Source organism: Ammodytes marinus, assembly GCF_949987685.1.
Source record: "Ammodytes marinus genome assembly, chromosome: 15".
NCBI lineage: Eukaryota > Metazoa > Chordata > Actinopteri > Uranoscopiformes > Ammodytidae > Ammodytes > Ammodytes marinus.
This window is the reverse complement of record NC_137219.1, coordinates 18,785,518-18,803,767: the sequence shown is the minus strand read 5'-3', so window position 1 is coordinate 18,803,767 and position 18,250 is coordinate 18,785,518. Positions and strand designations below refer to the sequence as shown.

Sequence of the window (18,250 nt, the reverse complement as noted above, 5' to 3'; positions counted from 1 at the left end):
TGTAAAAGAATTCTAATTTGACACATTGTAAAAAAGAGCATTTTTTTTTATGTCAAGATACAAGTGACAACTGGCTGTATTTTCAAGACAATAACTATACAAATAGAAAACGGATCATTTTAGTACAGTATAGGTATAAGTAAAAAGTCCCTCTTTGACTTAAAGGGAAATAGAATGCAATTGCTTTAGCTGATTTAGGTCCCACATGTCACACTCGGACACTAAATGTGTAACAGACTCACTCAACATCATATATGTGTTTTTTTTTTCAGCAGTTTGCAACCTATGGGTTTAGCTGGTTCAGAGCCATTCACTCTGCTCCACTACAGTGTCTAGCAGCTCTTCCCGCTCAGCCGGCTCAGCTTCCGCATCCGACTCTGTTTCTGGATCTGGTGCTGGAGGCAATGATGGAGATTCAACGGGTCTCTGGATACGCACCTGAAACATCACATGAATTACATTTGATTTAACTAACTCACATTCAGGACGTTGCTGTTCTAATCAGTTAAAAGGTGGAGTCAGCGATTCTGGAGAACTTGTGAAAATCTCCCGTAAAATAAAATAATCTATTGTAAATACATATCTTCTAGGCTCTTTAAACGGGCATGTGGCTAGCCAAGGTGGGCCACCTTCTTTTTAATATATATTTTTTTTATACATACTTTGTTTACATATGGTAGTTTACAGACCCTAAACTGTGTATTAACACTGGATTATTTCAGTGCACACACAGTACAGACAGGTAGCAAATCGTGAGAAAATATTTACGGATTTTGACAAGTGTTCTCCATATACAGTCCCCTCCAAAAATATTGGAACATTGAAGCCAATTCCTTTATTTTTGCTGTAGACTGGAAACATTTGGGTTTGACACCAAAATAATAATATGAGACAATAGATCAACATTTCAGCTTTCATTTCCAGGTATTTACATCTGGATCTGATACACAACTGAGAAGATAGCATTATTTGCAAAGGAACACCTCATTTTTAGGTGAGCAAAAGTATTGGAACAGATACACTTAAAGTAAACAAGACTTAATATTTTCTTGCAAATCCTTCCCTTGCAATAACTGCATCAAGCCTGTGACCCATTGTCATCACAAAACTTTTGCATTCTTTTGTGATGCTTTTCTAGGCTTTCACTGCAGCCTCTTTCAGTTGTTTGTTTACTCTCTTCACTCTCCTCTTTAGCAGGTAAAATGCATTCTCTATAGGGTTTAACTCTGGAGATAGACTTGGCCAGTCTGAAACCTTCCATTTCTTTCCCCTGATTAACTCTTTCTTTAAATTGGCAGACAAAATGTTTCTGTAAACTTCTGACTTCATTTTGCTGTTGCCATCATGTGTTACATCATCAATGAAGATTAATGAGCCCATCTGAGAAGAAGCCATGCAAGCCCAAGCCATGACTTTGCCTCCACCGTGTTTCACAGATGAGCTTATATGTTTGGGATCATAAGCAGATCCTTTCTTTCGCCAAATTTTAGCCTTTCCATCACTTTGGTAAAGGTTCATCTTGACAACAACACAATTACACATGATGGCATAGGCAACAGCAAAATGAACTCAGAAGTCTACAGAAACATTTTGTCTACCAATTTAAAGAAAGGTGCAACCAAACTGATTGGAAGATCCTTCATCATGCAGCAAGATAATGATCCAAAAAAACTGCAAAAACAACAAAGGAGTTCATTAGGGGCAAGAAATACAAGGTTTTAGACTGGCCAAGTCAATCTCCAGACTTAAACCCTTTAGAGCATGCTTTTTACCTGCTAGAGAGGAGACTGAAGGGAGTAAACCCCCCAAAACAAACAGCAACTGAATGAGGCTACGGTGAAAGCCTGGAAAGGCATCAAAAAAGAAGAATGCAAAACTTTTGTGATGTCAATGGGTCACAGGCTTGATGCAGTTATTGCAAGCGAAGGATTGCAACAAAACATTAAGTCTTTTTCACTTAAATTTATTTTAAGTCTATCTGTTCCAATACTTTTGCTCAACTAAAAATGTGGTGTTCCTTTACAAATAATGCTATCTTCTAAGCTGTGTATCAGATCCAGATGTCAATACCTGGAAATGAAAGCTGAAATGTTGATCTATTGTCTCATATTATTATTTTGGTGTCAAACCCAAATGTTTCCAGTCTACAGCAAAAATAAAGGAATTGGCCTCACTGTTCCAATACTATTGGAGGGGACTGTAAGCCAACAAATTAAATAGTAGGGTATTGACTTTCCATACATGCAAACTCAATGGAAAACAAAGTAGCCGCTAGGCAGAATTGCACATTTACAGTATGAGTATAGGGGACCTTAAGATATCTTAATGTCTATGCATTCAGACATCTCTGCGAAGTGTTTACTATAGTGTGTGTTACTGTGTTTTTTAATTTCATACAACATTGTATTTTTGACCACACCGCTGCTTTTTTAAAAGGACTGCCTGAGCAAAGACTGCTGGTAATTGATGTTGGTCTACAGAGCAACATAATTAAAAGTAAGTTCACATTGTGTCTTCATCAATTATTTTAATCTTATTGCAATGTTGGCTTTGCAAAACATAGATACATGAGTGCAATTAAAGGTGGAGTCAGCGATTCTGTAAAATGTTGTCAAAATCACTTTCTCAAAATCAGTGAATATATTCTCACGATCAGTACCGTGTGAGCGCTGAAAACATCTAGTGTATCTTGCTAGCTACGGTGTGCCCCCTTTGTTTACATAGCCTAGGCTGTGTTTTAACACCAGACTTTTTTCAATGCACACACAGTACGGACAGGTAGCAGAGGAGATATTCATTTATTTTGACAAAAAGTGATTTTGACAACAAGCGTTCTCTAGTATCGCTGACTCCACCTTTAAACATGTATGTGAAATCCATTAATGGTAAATAATAAAATTTAAAATAAAGTCAGACAGAATTTCTTTCTACTTGGGACATAGTGATAGACATAACATAGCAAACAATGCTCTCACACACTACAGACACAAACACTGATAAATAATGTCTGCCAGCAGCTTACCCTGTTGGCCCGGATTGGCTTCCTTCTGCACGGACAGAGGTAGAGGAAGGAAGTGCAGACAGCAAAGAGGCGGAAGGAAAACACCACTTCCAACACAGATATTAAGATGAGTGGCACCCACAGAATGATTGTGGTCCCCTGCACGGCAAGAAAAGACCACCACACATAACTCTGATCAGTTTACAGCAATTTAACTCAATTTCAAAACTGCTGATTGACATACAGTATATTTATATTCATCTTACATAGATCCGGGTGGGGTCAAAGGGGCATTCGTATGTGATACTGGATGTGGCGCTGGCATCGTATTCAGAAAACGTGCAGTGTGTTAGTAGGCTCCGTCCTTTGTGATAAATGGCTGTCACTATAGAAACGGTCAAGGCACAGGTGGAGGCGACAGCCAGAAGACCCGCCACTAAGCTGAAGACCAGCAAGACCCACTGCTGCAACGACAACAAGACAGGATTATGTTAGCTAGTACGTCAAATACATTCTCCCTCACAAAAGATGACATGCTTGTTAATAATAGATGTATTACTAAAGTACTGCAGTGAAAAGATATCACAGACCAGTCTACATTGAAGACAGTCATCCAAGCTTTGAATGAATTCTATATTTGCATATATATATATATATATATATATATATATATATATATATATATATATATATATATATATATATATATAGCCTACACTTATATAGTTATTTACCTCCGTAACTCCACACTAATTAATTCACTAAACAAAACCAAGCATGTTGTGACAGATGTGAGTGCTGAATGGAGGAGTGCCAAAGAGGAGGGAGCAGTATTTACCAGGATCCGGTTTCTCTTGTTTTTCGAGAGGACAATGGCTGTTATTCCACCAATAATTCCCTATGGATCACAAAATGAGAATTAAAAAAAGACAGATCATTCAGCATAGATTGATGATACAATTTGACTAAAAATGGCGTACTGATTGACATATATACTGGCACATTTTACACATTTTGTTTTTTGACCCGATATGGAGTTTGCAAACTACTTTGGTGAGGTAAACCACCAGCTGTTGGGAAATGTCAAATAGCTTTCCAGTTCTTCATGCACATGTCCCGACACTTACCACCAAGCCTGCCACGAGGGCAATGACATTAGCGATGGCGTACACCATGGTGCGAGCCTGAGCGTGCACGTTGATGTGCCTGAGCACTGCGCCGTGCACCAGTGCTCCAAGAAGAAAGTTGACATGGCCCACCAGCACCAGCCCTAGCCCCATCTTCATCAGAGCCCTGTTGTCCTTCAGGTTGACACAGCATACTCCTAGAGGAAGTACAAATATGTATTTGTGACCTCATTATACCCACTTAAAACAAGCATGACTAATATCATCTAAGAGTATATAAATACTAGCTGTGTACGTGCGTTCATCAGCATGTGTTGTTAAAAGGAACATAATAGCATACCAGAAGAAATGAAAGTATGCACATAAAATTATGATAACTATCTGAAAAACAAAGCAAGCTATAAGTGCAGTACACTGTGAACTTAAGAGAGAAGTGACTTTATAGCAGTGTTGTGGATTCAGCAAAGCCAAAAAGGAAGCAGGCCTGTGGTTAGCACACGGTGGCAACGCTCGATTAAAATAAGGCAGTTACCACAATTACCCAGAACCCCTGCAGAGACAGCTGAAGATCTCACCCGCTGCATGCTGCAGCTATGGTGACAAATCATTGAAGGGAAGTGTGGGGGGGGGGACTGTGTTGCACTACTATGTTGTTCCTCCTTTTGAGGGAAGGTGAAGCCACCAACCATAAAGGCCATATAAGCCCCTCCTGGACCAAACAAACAGGACAAAGCAATGGGTAGGGTCTTCAGGGATTCAACTATCTCATTTACCTGGCCTGACCAGTAGAAACTGATACAAGTGACTGGCCTGTCTGGTGCAAGCCTTGTGGGAGCATGGTGCTGTGGGAAAACTCACCATGTTTTTGGTCATAATATTATTAGTCTAATGATTGCTGTTATTCTAGTAGGCTACACTGCTCCTGTAGGGCTACTGTACAAACCCTAACACAATAACATTATGACACAAGTTCCAGGTTTTACTTATTCCTTATAGTAAATGTGTAGTACCTTACCAAATAAAAAATATATTTGATTTTTAGAATGTTAAACAAGGACGGCATGTCTCTTTCATTCTGCAAAGTAAAATATTAGTGAAATGTAGTAGCCTACATTGTGGGACCCGGCCATCGCCTACCAATACGTCTATAACTGACCTATCACAGCTTGTATTTAAGCTACTCTATAAACACTATACCAAGGCTTAACGACTAGTTGCATAAGTGTTATCCCTGAACACAAACCATAAGATAATACATTTTTACACCAGTAAAATAAGTTGAGCTACGTCTCCTCTCCTCAGGGCTCCATTTACAACTGCGCAAACCACGCCTAAAAAAGTTTGGAACGCAGCATGATATGCTTATAACCTGTCGCATCAATGAAATTCAACTTACCTAAATTCACCATGGTGGATTGTGTATCACCTTAGATCATATTAGTGTAGAAGTTGTTTTAGAGTCATTTCTGGCAGCTCTTTGGTTGGGTTGTCGTTTCTTCTTGGGCTCACCTGCGGACAAACAGGCCAGGCGTCACCTTCCCCCTACCTTTGCGGAAGCTCCGCCCCCGCACGCTCACCTTACAGGACTGCTTTTTTAGAGGGAAAACTAATTTGAGTGTTATGAACACATGCAACTCTGTTACCAAGTTGCGGTTACCTAGATTTCTTATCAATACTAAGAATATATATTGAAAGTATAACCAGATATATTTTGTTAGAAACAATATTGTTAGTAACAATAGGCTATAGACCATATTTCATCAAGCACACCTTACTGCAGACCTACGGTTTCACATATTTAATAAAAAGTTCACTGAAATCGCTTAAACAACAGGAATTATGGTTTGCTTTACAAACCTATAAACCAACAGTATATAAGCCATTCTTATGTGTCCATAGAGTTAAGCAAACACAGTTTCCTCATTAAAGAAATAGCAGCAGGATACCAAAAGGTCACAAGAAATGCATTGCTTACTTGGGGCATCTAGGCACAGTATAAGATTTTTCATCACCCATGACTTTGATACATTTAGGTGAATAATGTCAATGGGAAAGACTAGACTGTTTATTTAATATACAGTTTACTACAGTTGTCAGGGTTTGACATTGGCCCTAAATATCTTAAATATTTGCAGGCAGGAATAACATGAGGAAAACTTACACAAGTTATTATTATCTATACAGACACATTTGCAAAATGCCTCCTTTCTCACAACAAGGGCACATAAAAGCACTGGTGTCCCTCCTGAATGCAGCCATATGGCCTGTCAGCCTCGTTAGCTTGATTGCCAGCACCTGCCCCTGTACCTTTTTAATGACACACCTGGCCTTAGGAAAGCATTGGTTGTTCCACATTCTGGTCTGCAATGGGGACAATGGAGCTATTCCTTTGCATTGTGGTCGTGCAATTCATAGCTGTTCAATCGGTAATGAATGAGCAGGATTCTCTACTTCCCCCAGATTTTCCAGGCTTTTTTGACAATTTCATGCCTTTTCCATTGAGGAGGAATTTTGATGTCACTCCATTTGACACCATCTTCAGCTCATGGCGTACCCGGATGCCTGACTTTCACATGCTGGACACTCTGCCTCCATTCATGAACATTCCCAACGTGGAGGTGTTTTGCGATGAATCTACCCTAACGCTAATGGTTGATAAGAGATCCAACGGTCTCATTCTGACCGCAGAGGAGATGCAGTTGGGGAATGGCTGCTTTAGCAACAGAGAGCTACCGAACCAATTTATATTTGCTTACAGTTTGGATGAGTGTGGAACTACACATGTGGTGAGCTGACCAATTTAAATATATATATAAAAAAAGTAGTTACCTTATTTCCACAACTTTGTAATTTTGATTTCTGAGACTGCACTCTCACAGATGGAGAATGGCTTGGAGGTGTACACTAACACACTCCACCTGAATCTAAAAAAAACACCCCAAACCCGGTGGCAAACCCTTTCCACAGTGCACCTCTCCTGCATCCCAAGAAGGTACGTCTATCACGCTACCAAAACATTTGTAAGTGGTTACAATTGCTAATGGGGAATGTATGTCTCTTCAGGTCTTCCAATACAGGAAACTTCTTTATCTCAACCGCACTTCATGAGAGTAGCAAGACCTTCAACTTCAAAGCCATGAATCGTAAGTAATGGCAGAAGTCAAATATTTGCCGTTGGGCTACATTGTTTCGTTTGTTGACACAAGTTATAATTTTTCACCTTTTAGAAAAATGGACCAACACAGCAGAGTCTAATGAGTATAGAAGGGGCCAGGTGGTCAACCTCCAGGTTTCCACCAACACCAGGCCTGAGCAGCAGCTTTTCGTCCAGTCCTGTTTTGTCTCTGCATCTCCTGAGCCTCAGACTAGGCCCAGGCATGTGGTCATAATGAATAAAGGGTAAGCAACTGGCCAGGACTTGACTGTAATGTTAGTCCCAACCGTAACATCTGTATCTTTTCCAGGTGCACAGCCCCGTTGGGTTCGTCTCATGCTGTCGTACAATTCGTGGCCTCCTACAGACCGGATGTGGTTAATTTTGTTCTGAACACATCGCATTTAATTTCCGAGGTGAGTTTGTAAAGATTTGTTGTTTCCATTTTTCTGCTGTTCAGCTCTTGTTAACTTGTTTTCTTCCCCTGAAGCTGTACATCCACTGCAGTGTCCTCATCTCAGACCAGGGTGTCACATTCGGTTCTAAATCCTGCAACTACAACTCGATCCAGTCAAGGTTGGTCTATACCCGTAAAACTGGTATTTTGTGTCTTAACTTTCTTTAATGAGGCTTTTTCTGCATCAGATGGGAGGACCTTAGTGGGACTGCAGAGATGTGTGAGTGCTGTAGCTCAAAGTGTAAAGGGCTGCCATTGAAGCACCTTCAAGAAGGTCAGTTTTTTTTTTCAACAATAAATGAACCTTGGCTATTTCTGGCCTATATCTCAAAAGGTGACTCGCCAAGCATTTCATTTCAGATGCCCAGGCTATTGTGAGCATTGGCCCCCTGGTCATAGTGGACAAAGATGTAAAGACGAGTCCCGAGTCTGAGCCTGATAAAGACTCAATGCAGTCGGATTCCTCTGACGGTGCAGCGGCTGAGGTCGTCATTATTTCTGGGACTCCTGCGTCACAGAGCCAGTTTTCCCCCCTGACTCAGGGTGTAGTGGTTGTGAGTCAGGACCCAGGGGCCAGACTAACCCTTTGGGTACCTGGACAGGCGCAAGTTGCAGAGCACAGTGAGAATATCTGTACTAAGTGTGAAGACAATTTTGCAGTGGAGGTAAAGGCAGGCGACAACCTTGCTGAACTGCAACATTCAACCGATGACACGATTGGCGGTCCAAATCAAAATGTTCTCCCACTGCTTGATGGGTGGGTAGTATTTCCTCTGCTGGAAGAGGCAGCTATTGCAGAGGAATCCCAAAGGAAAATGCCATTTGGACGATCTGGACAGTTTGGCGAAGAAGCTGCACAGGTGGTTGACATTCCTGTACCAGCTGAGACGACTGAAAGTGTCCCTAACCATAATGATTTTAAGCAGAAGAGAGATGGGCTGGCTCAGAGGCAGGTCGACGAAGCTGTTGTGTCCCAAGACGAAATGAAAGGGGCTCGACCCATCATTCGCTCTAAGGTTGAGTTTTCCAGAAGTGTGGATGGGTCCCAGAAACTGAGTTATGAGGAAGAGGTGGTGAAGCAACAAGAAGGAAGTGGTGTAATGAGAAGACTTGGGATGGATCGAGTTAAAAGAGACCGGGAGCCAAAACAAAAAGGACTGTTCTCTACTTTCCTTGACTTGTTAAGGTAACTAATCATGGTGGTTAATTCTGGTTCACTTATTGGGCTTCTCTGTATGTCAGTATCTTTAATGCATGTGAATACTAATCTCTATCTCTCATCCTCAGGAGGATGGACCAAGCAGAGTAACTGCAGCTCAATATTTCATTATCATTTAACTGAATAAATGTATTGAGCAATAATTTGTTCTGAATAAAATGTGTTTAAAAAAAATGCCATTCCCAAGTTTTTGATCAAAGAAGCAAAGCAGGATTTCACTGTAACCCAAATTGGACAGGAGTTTGTCAGTGTTGCTTTCTTGGCCAGTTCACTGGCAGAGAAAGCGGGTCATTTTAATCTTAAATAAACTATATTGATTAAAATAATTAAATCCTAATTTATTCCTGCAATAATCACTAATAGCCCAATGAAGAGAAAAAAAAAAACTTAATTGTGAGTCTTGACTTCCCCACCCAGATGTCGCTGTGGGGAGCCGGGCTGTGTAGTTGGGGCAGAGCAGTGTGCGCTCCCTTTTAAGCCGCATGCTCAGTGTGTTTTCTATCCTAGGTTTGACCCTGTCCAACGCCACCCTCTATAAAGTGCCCACGCTTTTCCCCACGCAGTCTCTTTCCCCGACCACAAAACAACCGTGAGTGTCGAACTCACCGTTCTAGAAAAACTTAAAATAAAAAAAAATAAAAAATATAAAATCCACAAAATCTTCATAAAAACAAGTAATACTTAAAGAAATACAAAAATATATATATACGTATAAAAAAAATAGCAAAACATTAATTAAAAAAAAATAGAAACAAAGGCTTCGGGCTTAAACCGAAGTTAGCGTCTTTAAAGGAAGATATACTTCAGAAGACAACGATTTCATATCGGGAATTTTTCAGGTATTGCCTTTTTCCCAACAAGCTGGACAGAGAGCCAGCTGTCGGTGTCTTTTAGGTGAGAAGTGAAGCGCAGTTTGGACCCGGAATACAGTTAGAGCCGGCATTTTTTCCCTCTGGCGTCTTTTGAGGGAAGATATCCGTTCATTTATTAAGTGAATTCCAAGGTATGAACACAGATACCGGGAGTTATCCAATGGCTTCTCTTTACGTTGGCGACCTGCACCCCGACATCACGGAGGCTATGCTGTATGAGAAATTCAGCCCAGCCGGACCGGTGCTCTCCATTCGGGTATGCAGAGACATGATCACCCGGAGATCCCTGGGATACGCGTATGTGAACTTCTCCCAACCTGCTGACGGTAAGAAGCGTGTGTAGTAGGGATCACTGTGCAGTGAGCATGACTCTAATGCATGCATCCTTCAGGTATTGACAATGTCACCGTCTGCTTTCAATGTCATCCCTAAAAGTGTATATAATCAAATGCAAAATCATGGAGGCGCTGGCAACATTCTCACACTGAATTATGGTAAATGTAGTGATTTTTGCAGTCGTATCATAGGAGAGTCAAAGCAGTTCTAAAGTCTGGTTGGATCACTAATTTGACCCATATAAGCAGCATGTCCCAGTTCTTGTATACTCCTGGTGTCACTACCAAGCTCTTTGCACATATGCTGACTTGTGTGCTTAAAAGTCCAGTTCCATGTCCATAAAGCACTGCATTTGAGAATATGAACGCACTCTGCAAATCTCACCTATTCAGCCCAAAATGACCCATTTCTGCTCCTATTTAAAGGGCCACTGAGTGAAACCAATTCCCATTCCCCCACAGCTGCTATGTTCACTGAAAGGAAGAGAGAGACAGCACAGCTGAATACTGACCCATGCACCGCCTGCTTGACATGTTTGTGTATTGTGTTGTGCATGCAATGATATCAAAGTCTTGATCCTGTTTATATTTGGATTTAATCCAGGCTTCATTCTCAAACTGGTTAGGGATAAATTGAACCATTTTTGTTGGTTTGTTTTAATATTCTAACCCCATAAGCTGCTTACATTGTTATTATTTTAAAATGTCATGCCTAAAGTGAATGTGTGTAAGTTCCTAACTACAAATGTATAAGAAATGGTGTTGGGTGTCTTTTAAATTGTGAGGCCTTTCCATTTCTAGCCAGTGGTATCAAAGCATTGAGCAACAGTAGCAGGTGTTGTGGTTGTCTTCAGAGGCCCGCTGATAGTGTTTACATTGTGTGGACTTTTTAGCCTCTTTTATCAACGTTAAACACCTGTTGGAATGCATCTGCCACCGAGTCGGTCACCAAAAGCTGGAGTAAAGAGAGGTTACAACTGGCCCACTTCCAAAAAAGATAGTATCATTCAGTTGAAATGTAATAAGAGCAACAAGTGAGAAGACACCATTTGTTGTTGGTGTAGTCGACATGGGGGAAGGGGTAGCTGTTGGGTATTAAGATGTTCCTGTGGAGCAATAACTTTCTGCCTGTGAAATACTACCAATAATATACCAGCACAGTACATTGTAAATGACCACGGCATTTTTCTTAGTTGGGCAGTAGTTAAGGATTTTTGCTTTCTCTGTTGGATTTTTTTCTCCACCTGCACAGCTGACGAGACCTTGTGTTGCTCATTTTAATATTCTTGTTGAATGTGTCTCTTCCCCATCAATGGTAGAGAATGCTCTACTCGCACTCCATGCCAGCACATACCTCCCGGGACCCCTCTCTAAATATAGAAGGTCTTTATGAGCAGCCCAAAATTTGCCTGCTTGTAATACTTTTGAAGTTTGTTTTCCTTTTTCATGTGACAGAAATGTAATTAAGTAATTCAACACTCATAACAATTTATATCACTATTTTACTATCATTCTAAATGGCCTAATATATGATTAATTACCATGTATAACGAAGATCATGTTGGCTGTTTTTTAAACTAAGATGGGCATTGTGATCCTTCCAGAATTTCACGTTTCACAGTGGCCACTCACACACACACAACCTCTGAGCACACAGCCTGTGAAGTACAATTGCAAGCCAAACTGCTGATGCCAGCAGACGCAAGGCAGCTACGTTTTGTTTACCAGACACTTTTAGCTGGAAAGCCTGGCCTGCGTATGTGTGTCTGTTACTATGGAGTGAATGAACAAAGGGATGTTTGGCATGTGTGCCCACATGGACATGGAACCTCATATGAGAGTTGAGGCAATAGCTGGAGAGAGAAATTGCATAAATTGAACCTAAGTGATCAATTTGGCTAAAATAAGACATAATTATTTGAGCAAATGAACAATGAAACTTCTTCACACCAAATTTAGGCCCAGTGTGTTATCTGAGGGCCTGTTGTACTATTATACTGCAACTAGCCTAGGTGGGACGTGGCCCAGCAGCATGTGGTGAGTCAGAGAAGGGGGCCCATGTGCTTCAAGCTTGCCCAATGCAGCTGTCCCCTACACTTGTCCCAGCTGCTCATCAGCCTCATGGTCTACTGCAGTATCCCAACCATGTTACAGCAGCAGGGATTCTGCATTGTCGCATACAATGGACAAAGGACAAACTGTTTTAATATGCTACACTGTAGCTCATGTTATATATGTGCAAATATTATTAAGAAAATGCCTGTTTTCATGGTTTAAATGGATGGCTGCATCAAAACAAGTTGTACTGGTAGAATATAATACAAAATCGCCATTTTTTCCGACTCATGGCTCCATGTAAACAACCTGCAGTGACCTTTACCTCCACCACTCTGCTCCCCCAGCCGAAAGAGCCCTGGACACCATGAACTTTGACGTGGTGAAAGGAAAGCCAATCAGAATCATGTGGTCCCAAAGAGATCCCTCCCTCAGGAAGTCAGGAGTGGGCAACGTGTTCATCAAGAACCTTGACAAGTCCATTGACAACAAAGCCCTGTACGACACCTTCTCTGCCTTTGGCAATATACTCTCCTGCAAGGTACAACTGTCACAACACGGTATTCATTTACGCTGTTTGTATCGCCACTTTTGGAAAAACTGTTATTCTAACAGCGCATCTAAAGTTCCCTAAAATGTTAGGCTATGTGGATTTTGTTGAATTGACAATTGTAAAGAAAACTTAATTGTAAAATTCTCAATTTTTGTATTTAGAGGGGGTTAAACCATAAATTCCCTTACTGCTTACTTACTGCTTACTTACTAGTACTTTGTTTTTCTGTGCAGAGAACAAACAAGATACTTTGTTAAAAATATGGATAGAGCCAGGATATCTATTCCTGCTGTTTCTAATCTTTATGCTAAGCTAGGCTATTTGGCTGCAGCTTCATATTCAGATGAAAACTTTGAGAGAGGGATTCATCTTTTTATCAAGCTCTGAGCAAAAAAAAAAAAAAAAAAGCAAATAAGTCCTGAACTATTGCTTTCAAGAACTGCCTGCATGATGCATATTTACTCTCATGTCTTCCTCTGCTCCAGGTGGTGTGTGATGAAAATGGCTCCAAAGGCTACGCTTTTGTCCACTTTGAGACCCAGGACGCCGCTGATCGTGCCATCGAGAAGATGAACGGCATGCTTCTCAATGACCGCAAGGTGTGAGTGTCTGATCATCTAGGAACAGGGGACAAAAGGGGTGTTCATTGTTGATAGTGTTTTGAATATATTTTTGAAGAAATGCGCTTGGAACTTTAAAAATGTTCATATTATTATGACATAAAAGGTCCAGATGTAGAAGGTGCATTATTCATGAATGCTCCTCGTTATAATAGTAATAGCTTCTGTGTTATATTTTGTTTCTTAATGTTTACTGAAATGTCTGTTGTACGGTTGTGCTGAGTGAACTGACGTTTGGTGCCTTCTTTCAGTTTGTGTGTGTGTGTGTGTATAATCAAACTAATACGCTGATCTCTCACTACCGACCAGTATGAAGATAACCTCTGAGCTGATACATAACAAACTAAAAACTCTTACCTACTCTAAGCTTTCCTACCAGACGCATTTTTTTGTTGCCTCATTTGTCCACTAGCTGGTCACCCGTCTTGGAGTGTTTGTGTGTGTGTGTATGACCACGCTTGTGTGTTTTAGTGATGGATCGAATGCAGGAATGCAATACTGGATGGCGGAAGGAGAGAGAGGTCGTCCTAGCAAGGTATATAAGATCATTTGGTCCCCCTCAGCTTTCCTTTGTACTCTGTTCCTCCATCCCTCTCCATCCACCTCCTCATCAAGTTTTGGACCAAGAATTAAGATGGTTGTCACGGTGTTGTCTAGCATGCCTACATATCTGCCTGCCTGTGGTGATATTAACAGCAGTTGGATGTTTTTTTCCCCATTGTTTACTCCAGGAATGATGAGTGACGTGATGGAATGTAGCTGTGATTTTGTTTCGTCGATGATGTGGTGTATTTGTAAAAGACTTTTCTCTTTTTTACTTACCGTGCTTGCGTGGTCAGGTGTCCCTCTGTCATTTCGGAACTTTCTATACCCGGAAACCTGGATCAAGAGTGTTTTTAGATCGGAAAAAAAGCAAGTCAATAGAGATAGATCCTGGTTTGTTTTCGCATCTCTGACTGTTTTTAAAAGAGTGTGCGTCACTCCTCTCCCTCTATCTATAGGTTCGTGGGTCGCTTCAAATCTCGCAAGGAACGGGAGGCTGAACTCGGTGCCAAAGCCAAGGAGTTTACCAATGTTTACATCAAGAACTTTGGGGATGATATGACTGACGACAAGCTGAAGGAGGTTTTCGACCAATATGGTAAAATGGCACTACATTCATTGGTATTACTCCAGACACTCATGTGGTCTAGTTCTGGCTGTCTTGCCTACACTCATCTGACCTTTAACCTCTGCAGGTAGAACACTCAGCGTGAAGGTGATGATGGACCCTACAGGCAAATCCAGAGGCTTTGGATTCATTAGTTACGAGAAACATGAAGATGCTAACAAGGTATTTTGGCCCTGTGTCAATGTATCAAGTGAGTCTTTATGGGTCACCCCCCTCTGACGGTAATGATTTCTTCCAAAGGCTGTAGAGGACATGAATGGCAACGATATCAACGGCAAGACAGTGTTTGTGGGCCGGGCTCAGAAGAAGATGGAGCGGCAGGCTGAGCTGAAGAGGAAGTTTGAGATGCTAAAACAAGAGAGGATCAGCCGTTATCAGGTCTATAAAAACGAAGCCCTTAATTCATCTGCATTAATGTCAAAGACGCTGCTACATATGCATCATCACTGTCTGTCGTTGGCTTTCAGGGTGTTAATCTCTACATTAAAAACCTGGACGACACCATAGATGATGAGAAACTGCGCAAGGAGTTCACTCCATTCGGGTCTATTACAAGTGCTAAGGTGAGAACAATCAAACTGTTGTTGCAATGTAATACCACTACAGAGAAGAAAAAAAGCATGAAAATATTGTACGTTTGAAGTTACTCAGACACAGTATGTCTGTATTTAAGGTGATGCTAGAGGAGGGTCGCTCCAAGGGCTTCGGCTTTGTCTGCTTCTCCTCCCCTGAAGAGGCCACCAAGGCTGTGACTGAGATGAACGGCCGTATCGTTGGCTCCAAACCCCTCTACGTGGCTCTCGCTCAGCGCAAAGAGGAACGCAAAGCCCATCTCACCAACCAGTACATGCAGCGTATTGCTGGCATGAGGGCAATGCCGGCTAACGCCATCATTAACCAGTTCCAGCCCGCAAGTGGATACTTCATGCCAGCTGTGCCTCAGGTGTGAGAATCAAAGTCTGAGAAATGTGTGTGTGTGTGTGTTCAATATTTTCATGTGAAATAACATGAATCACATGACTTTGTGTAATGTTAATGGTGTCACTCCTAGTAATGAACCCATGGATGATCATTACTTGATTTTTACAGCTCATTAGCTTTTCAGAGTGTTAGCTCAATACTCTTAGTTTAAGGCTGCCAACTTTATTGTTTTGTTTCTAAGGTCTATCATTATACAAATTCCGAAAGCAGACTGGCAAAGTTAGTGATTAATGCTCCACTATGTTCACCAGCTAGAGGCTTAACGGACAACTATATCCTTCAGCAGTTGGTGGAGACCAAAAACATAAAGGAGGGTGAATATTGGACTTCCTTCGTGAAGTGGACACAAACACAGCTCCAAATTAAGGCTGATCTGTGTCTGCTGAATGCATGAATAAGAAACTGTGGGCTTACAAGATCGCCATAAAAGCTTCTAAATATCTTGAAAATAAGTCATTGTTGTATACAGCCGCAAGTGGACAAAAAGTCTGTAAATGTAATTTAATATACTTCAATTGGATTCAGAATGTCAAGAAATCTATAACAACACCCACAATTCAAAGTGAAGGTTGTGAATACATTTCCTTGCTAGTTCACCAGGCTTTTTTATACCTTGTTACCAGACTTAAAAGGTAGTCAAGTCATTGGTTTCATGAGGATATGATGTTAATGTCATTAACAATATATTTCACTTACTTGAACCCAGCAGGCACAAAACAGGACTACATACTATGCACCCAATCAGCTGGCCCAAATGCGTCCAAACCCCCGATGGCAGCAACAAGGTGGCGGCAGAGGTCAAGGTGAGCTTGTAGATGAACTACTTTCAGTTACTTAACATTCAGAGTTATACTGTGATATACCTGTTTAAAAAAAAAAATACAATTTATAATGCAATTCAGTTTTGTATTACATCTCATTGTTTTGCTCCCTGCTTCTGTCACTCCAAGGTGGTTTCCAAGGGATGCCTAACACTCTGCGTCAGCCAGGACCCCGTGCCAACCTGAGACACATGTCTCCTGGTGGCGGCTCACAGGGCCCCAGAGGTGTGTTCAACAATGACTACTGACCCAAATGATCACCATCATATCATTGACTCTGGCTTTACTTTTTAATTGACACTAGAGCTTATTAAAGGTTTTCAGGACACTGTGTAACTTCTGCTCCTCTCTGCTAGGTGCTGGCCAGGCAATGGCTCCTCGTCCTTCAATGGGAGTCCCTGGCCCCCGTGCCATGCCTCCATACAAATATGCCACAGGCGTCCGTAACCCCAACCCTCAGGCGGTGCAACCTATTGCCTTACAGCAGGTATGGACAAACACCACTTGTAATATCAAGACTCCAAAGCCTTAAATCATTTTACATTCTATGTTTTTTTTTTATCCATCCCTTCCAGGCTCAGTCGGCTGTGCACGTTCAGGGCCAGGAGCCTCTGACATCATCCATGCTGGCTGCTGCGCCCCCTCAGGAGCAGAAACAGATGCTGGGTAAGAATCTCATATCATATAACATTTACTGCAATCATGTTAAGTTTTTAGTAGGTTGATTAATCATCCTTATTTTTTGTCCAAATAGGTGAGCGTCTTTTCCCATTAATCCAGTCCATGCATGCCAACCTGGCAGGAAAGATCACTGGCATGCTGCTGGAGATCGACAACTCTGAACTGCTGCATATGCTGGAGTCTCATGAATCTCTGCGTTCCAAGGTAATTCGCTAACTCCATCTTTGACATACTGTTACACTGAAATGTGAAATATCCATATACTACACGGGCTGTGAATCTTTTGGAATCCCGCGATTCGATTGGATTCCGATTCCGACTCCTGGGGGTCACGATACAATTCAAAATCGATTTCTCGATTCAGTTCATAGGAGGATTTTAGGATCTACTTAATTCCACTGTGTGCTAAGAGTCGTGCAAATTAAAGTCCATGTCTTAGCTATCTTCACTTTGTCTTTTTTAATGTGAAGTTTGTAATGCATGTGATTTTAAGGCAAGTTAACATTACGGGTGGCAGTGAAATACATATATATTTTTTTAAATGTTATCGATTTTTTGCAAATTATGAATCGACTCAAAATCGCAGAACTTTGGAATCGTGATTTTTACACCAATGGATTTTTTTCACCACCCCTGTGCCATTATTTAAGTTTGATGTTATGTTTGTACAGGTGGAAGAAGCCGTTGCAGTGCTACAAGCACACCAGGCAAAGAAAGATGCCACCCAGAAAGTGGGAAGCATTGCTACTACTGCTGCTGCTCCCACATCCTGAAGACTGCGTGCTGATTTAGATTGGTAAGCTCATCAGTCCAGCTATTCATACCTGTTGATTTGCTCGTACATAATTTAAGTTTTGTGGTACTAATGAAAAGTCATTTTGTTGTTCCAGGGCACAGAAAAAACAAGCAGAGAAGTGGAGCAACTCGCTACAGTGACTCCAAACACCTGACTCCTGAAAAAATATGCAAAAATCAAGAAAAAAATTGAAAACGTAATTTAAAAAATATACTTGAAACATTTTGAAAAGTGTTAAAGTTCCTAATTTTCTAAATCTGTAAAACTTTAATAAACTGCATACCAAAAGTAATAATGCAAATGCATCTTGAATGAATGCCCCTTTTATTTCGTGGTAAAGGAGAGAAACCTTTTTTTCTAAGGGTAAATGAGCCTTGTTTTTCTTTGCTTGAAATTTCAAATGTTTA

General features: G+C 41.1%; 2 protein-coding genes across 3 annotated transcripts; one reads left to right on the top strand and one right to left on the bottom strand.

Annotated features, from left to right (window-relative positions):
- Positions 1–57: 57 nt before the first annotated feature.
- Positions 58–5,664, bottom strand: tmem54a (transmembrane protein 54a). Its single transcript, XM_080042027.1, has 6 exons — positions 5,525–5,664; positions 4,129–4,325; positions 3,840–3,899; positions 3,268–3,465; positions 3,023–3,160; positions 58–438 (listed from the first exon to the last, which is right to left on the bottom strand). Exons 1-6 carry the CDS (start codon positions 5,535–5,537, stop codon positions 301–303), a joined length of 744 nt encoding a protein of 247 aa, XP_079898153.1. The 5' UTR covers positions 5,538–5,664; the 3' UTR covers positions 58–300.
- A 3,879-nt stretch (positions 5,665–9,543) lies between these two features.
- pabpc4 (poly(A) binding protein, cytoplasmic 4 (inducible form)) lies at positions 9,544–18,116 on the top strand. Of its 2 annotated transcripts, none has more exons than XM_080042769.1 (15): positions 9,544–10,156; positions 12,568–12,761; positions 13,259–13,374; positions 14,395–14,534; positions 14,632–14,726; positions 14,805–14,942; positions 15,032–15,127; positions 15,238–15,507; positions 16,255–16,348; positions 16,496–16,591; positions 16,723–16,853; positions 16,942–17,032; positions 17,121–17,251; positions 17,719–17,843; positions 17,938–18,116. In XM_080042769.1, the coding sequence occupies exons 1-14, from the start codon at positions 9,964–9,966 to the stop codon at positions 17,818–17,820; spliced, it is 1,887 nt and encodes a 628-aa protein (XP_079898895.1). In that variant the 5' UTR covers positions 9,544–9,963; the 3' UTR covers positions 17,821–17,843; positions 17,938–18,116. The 2 variants fall into 2 exon arrangements, with proteins under 2 accessions (XP_079898895.1, XP_079898894.1); XM_080042768.1 differs by having other exon boundaries at positions 16,252–16,348.
- Positions 18,117–18,250: the final 134 nt, after the last annotated feature.

Bases quoted from the DNA above. Each gene is read 5' to 3' on its own strand.
- pabpc4 (XM_080042768.1), top strand. From the start codon at position 9,964: ATGAACACAGATACCGGGAGTTATCCAATGGCTTCTCTTTACGTTGGC. The intron at 10,157-12,567 runs GTAAGAAGCGTG...CTGCTCCCCCAG, and splicing joins CTTCTCCCAACCTGCTGACG to CCGAAAGAGCCCTGGACACC. The intron at 14,535-14,631 runs GTAAAATGGCAC...TAACCTCTGCAG, and splicing joins GGAGGTTTTCGACCAATATG to GTAGAACACTCAGCGTGAAG.
- tmem54a (XM_080042027.1), bottom strand. The intron at 3,900-4,128 runs GTAAGTGTCGGG...TGTGATCCATAG, and splicing joins CCCTCGTGGCAGGCTTGGTG to GGAATTATTGGTGGAATAAC. The intron at 3,161-3,267 runs GTAAGATGAATA...CTTGCCGTGCAG, and splicing joins TTGACCCCACCCGGATCTAT to GGGACCACAATCATTCTGTG.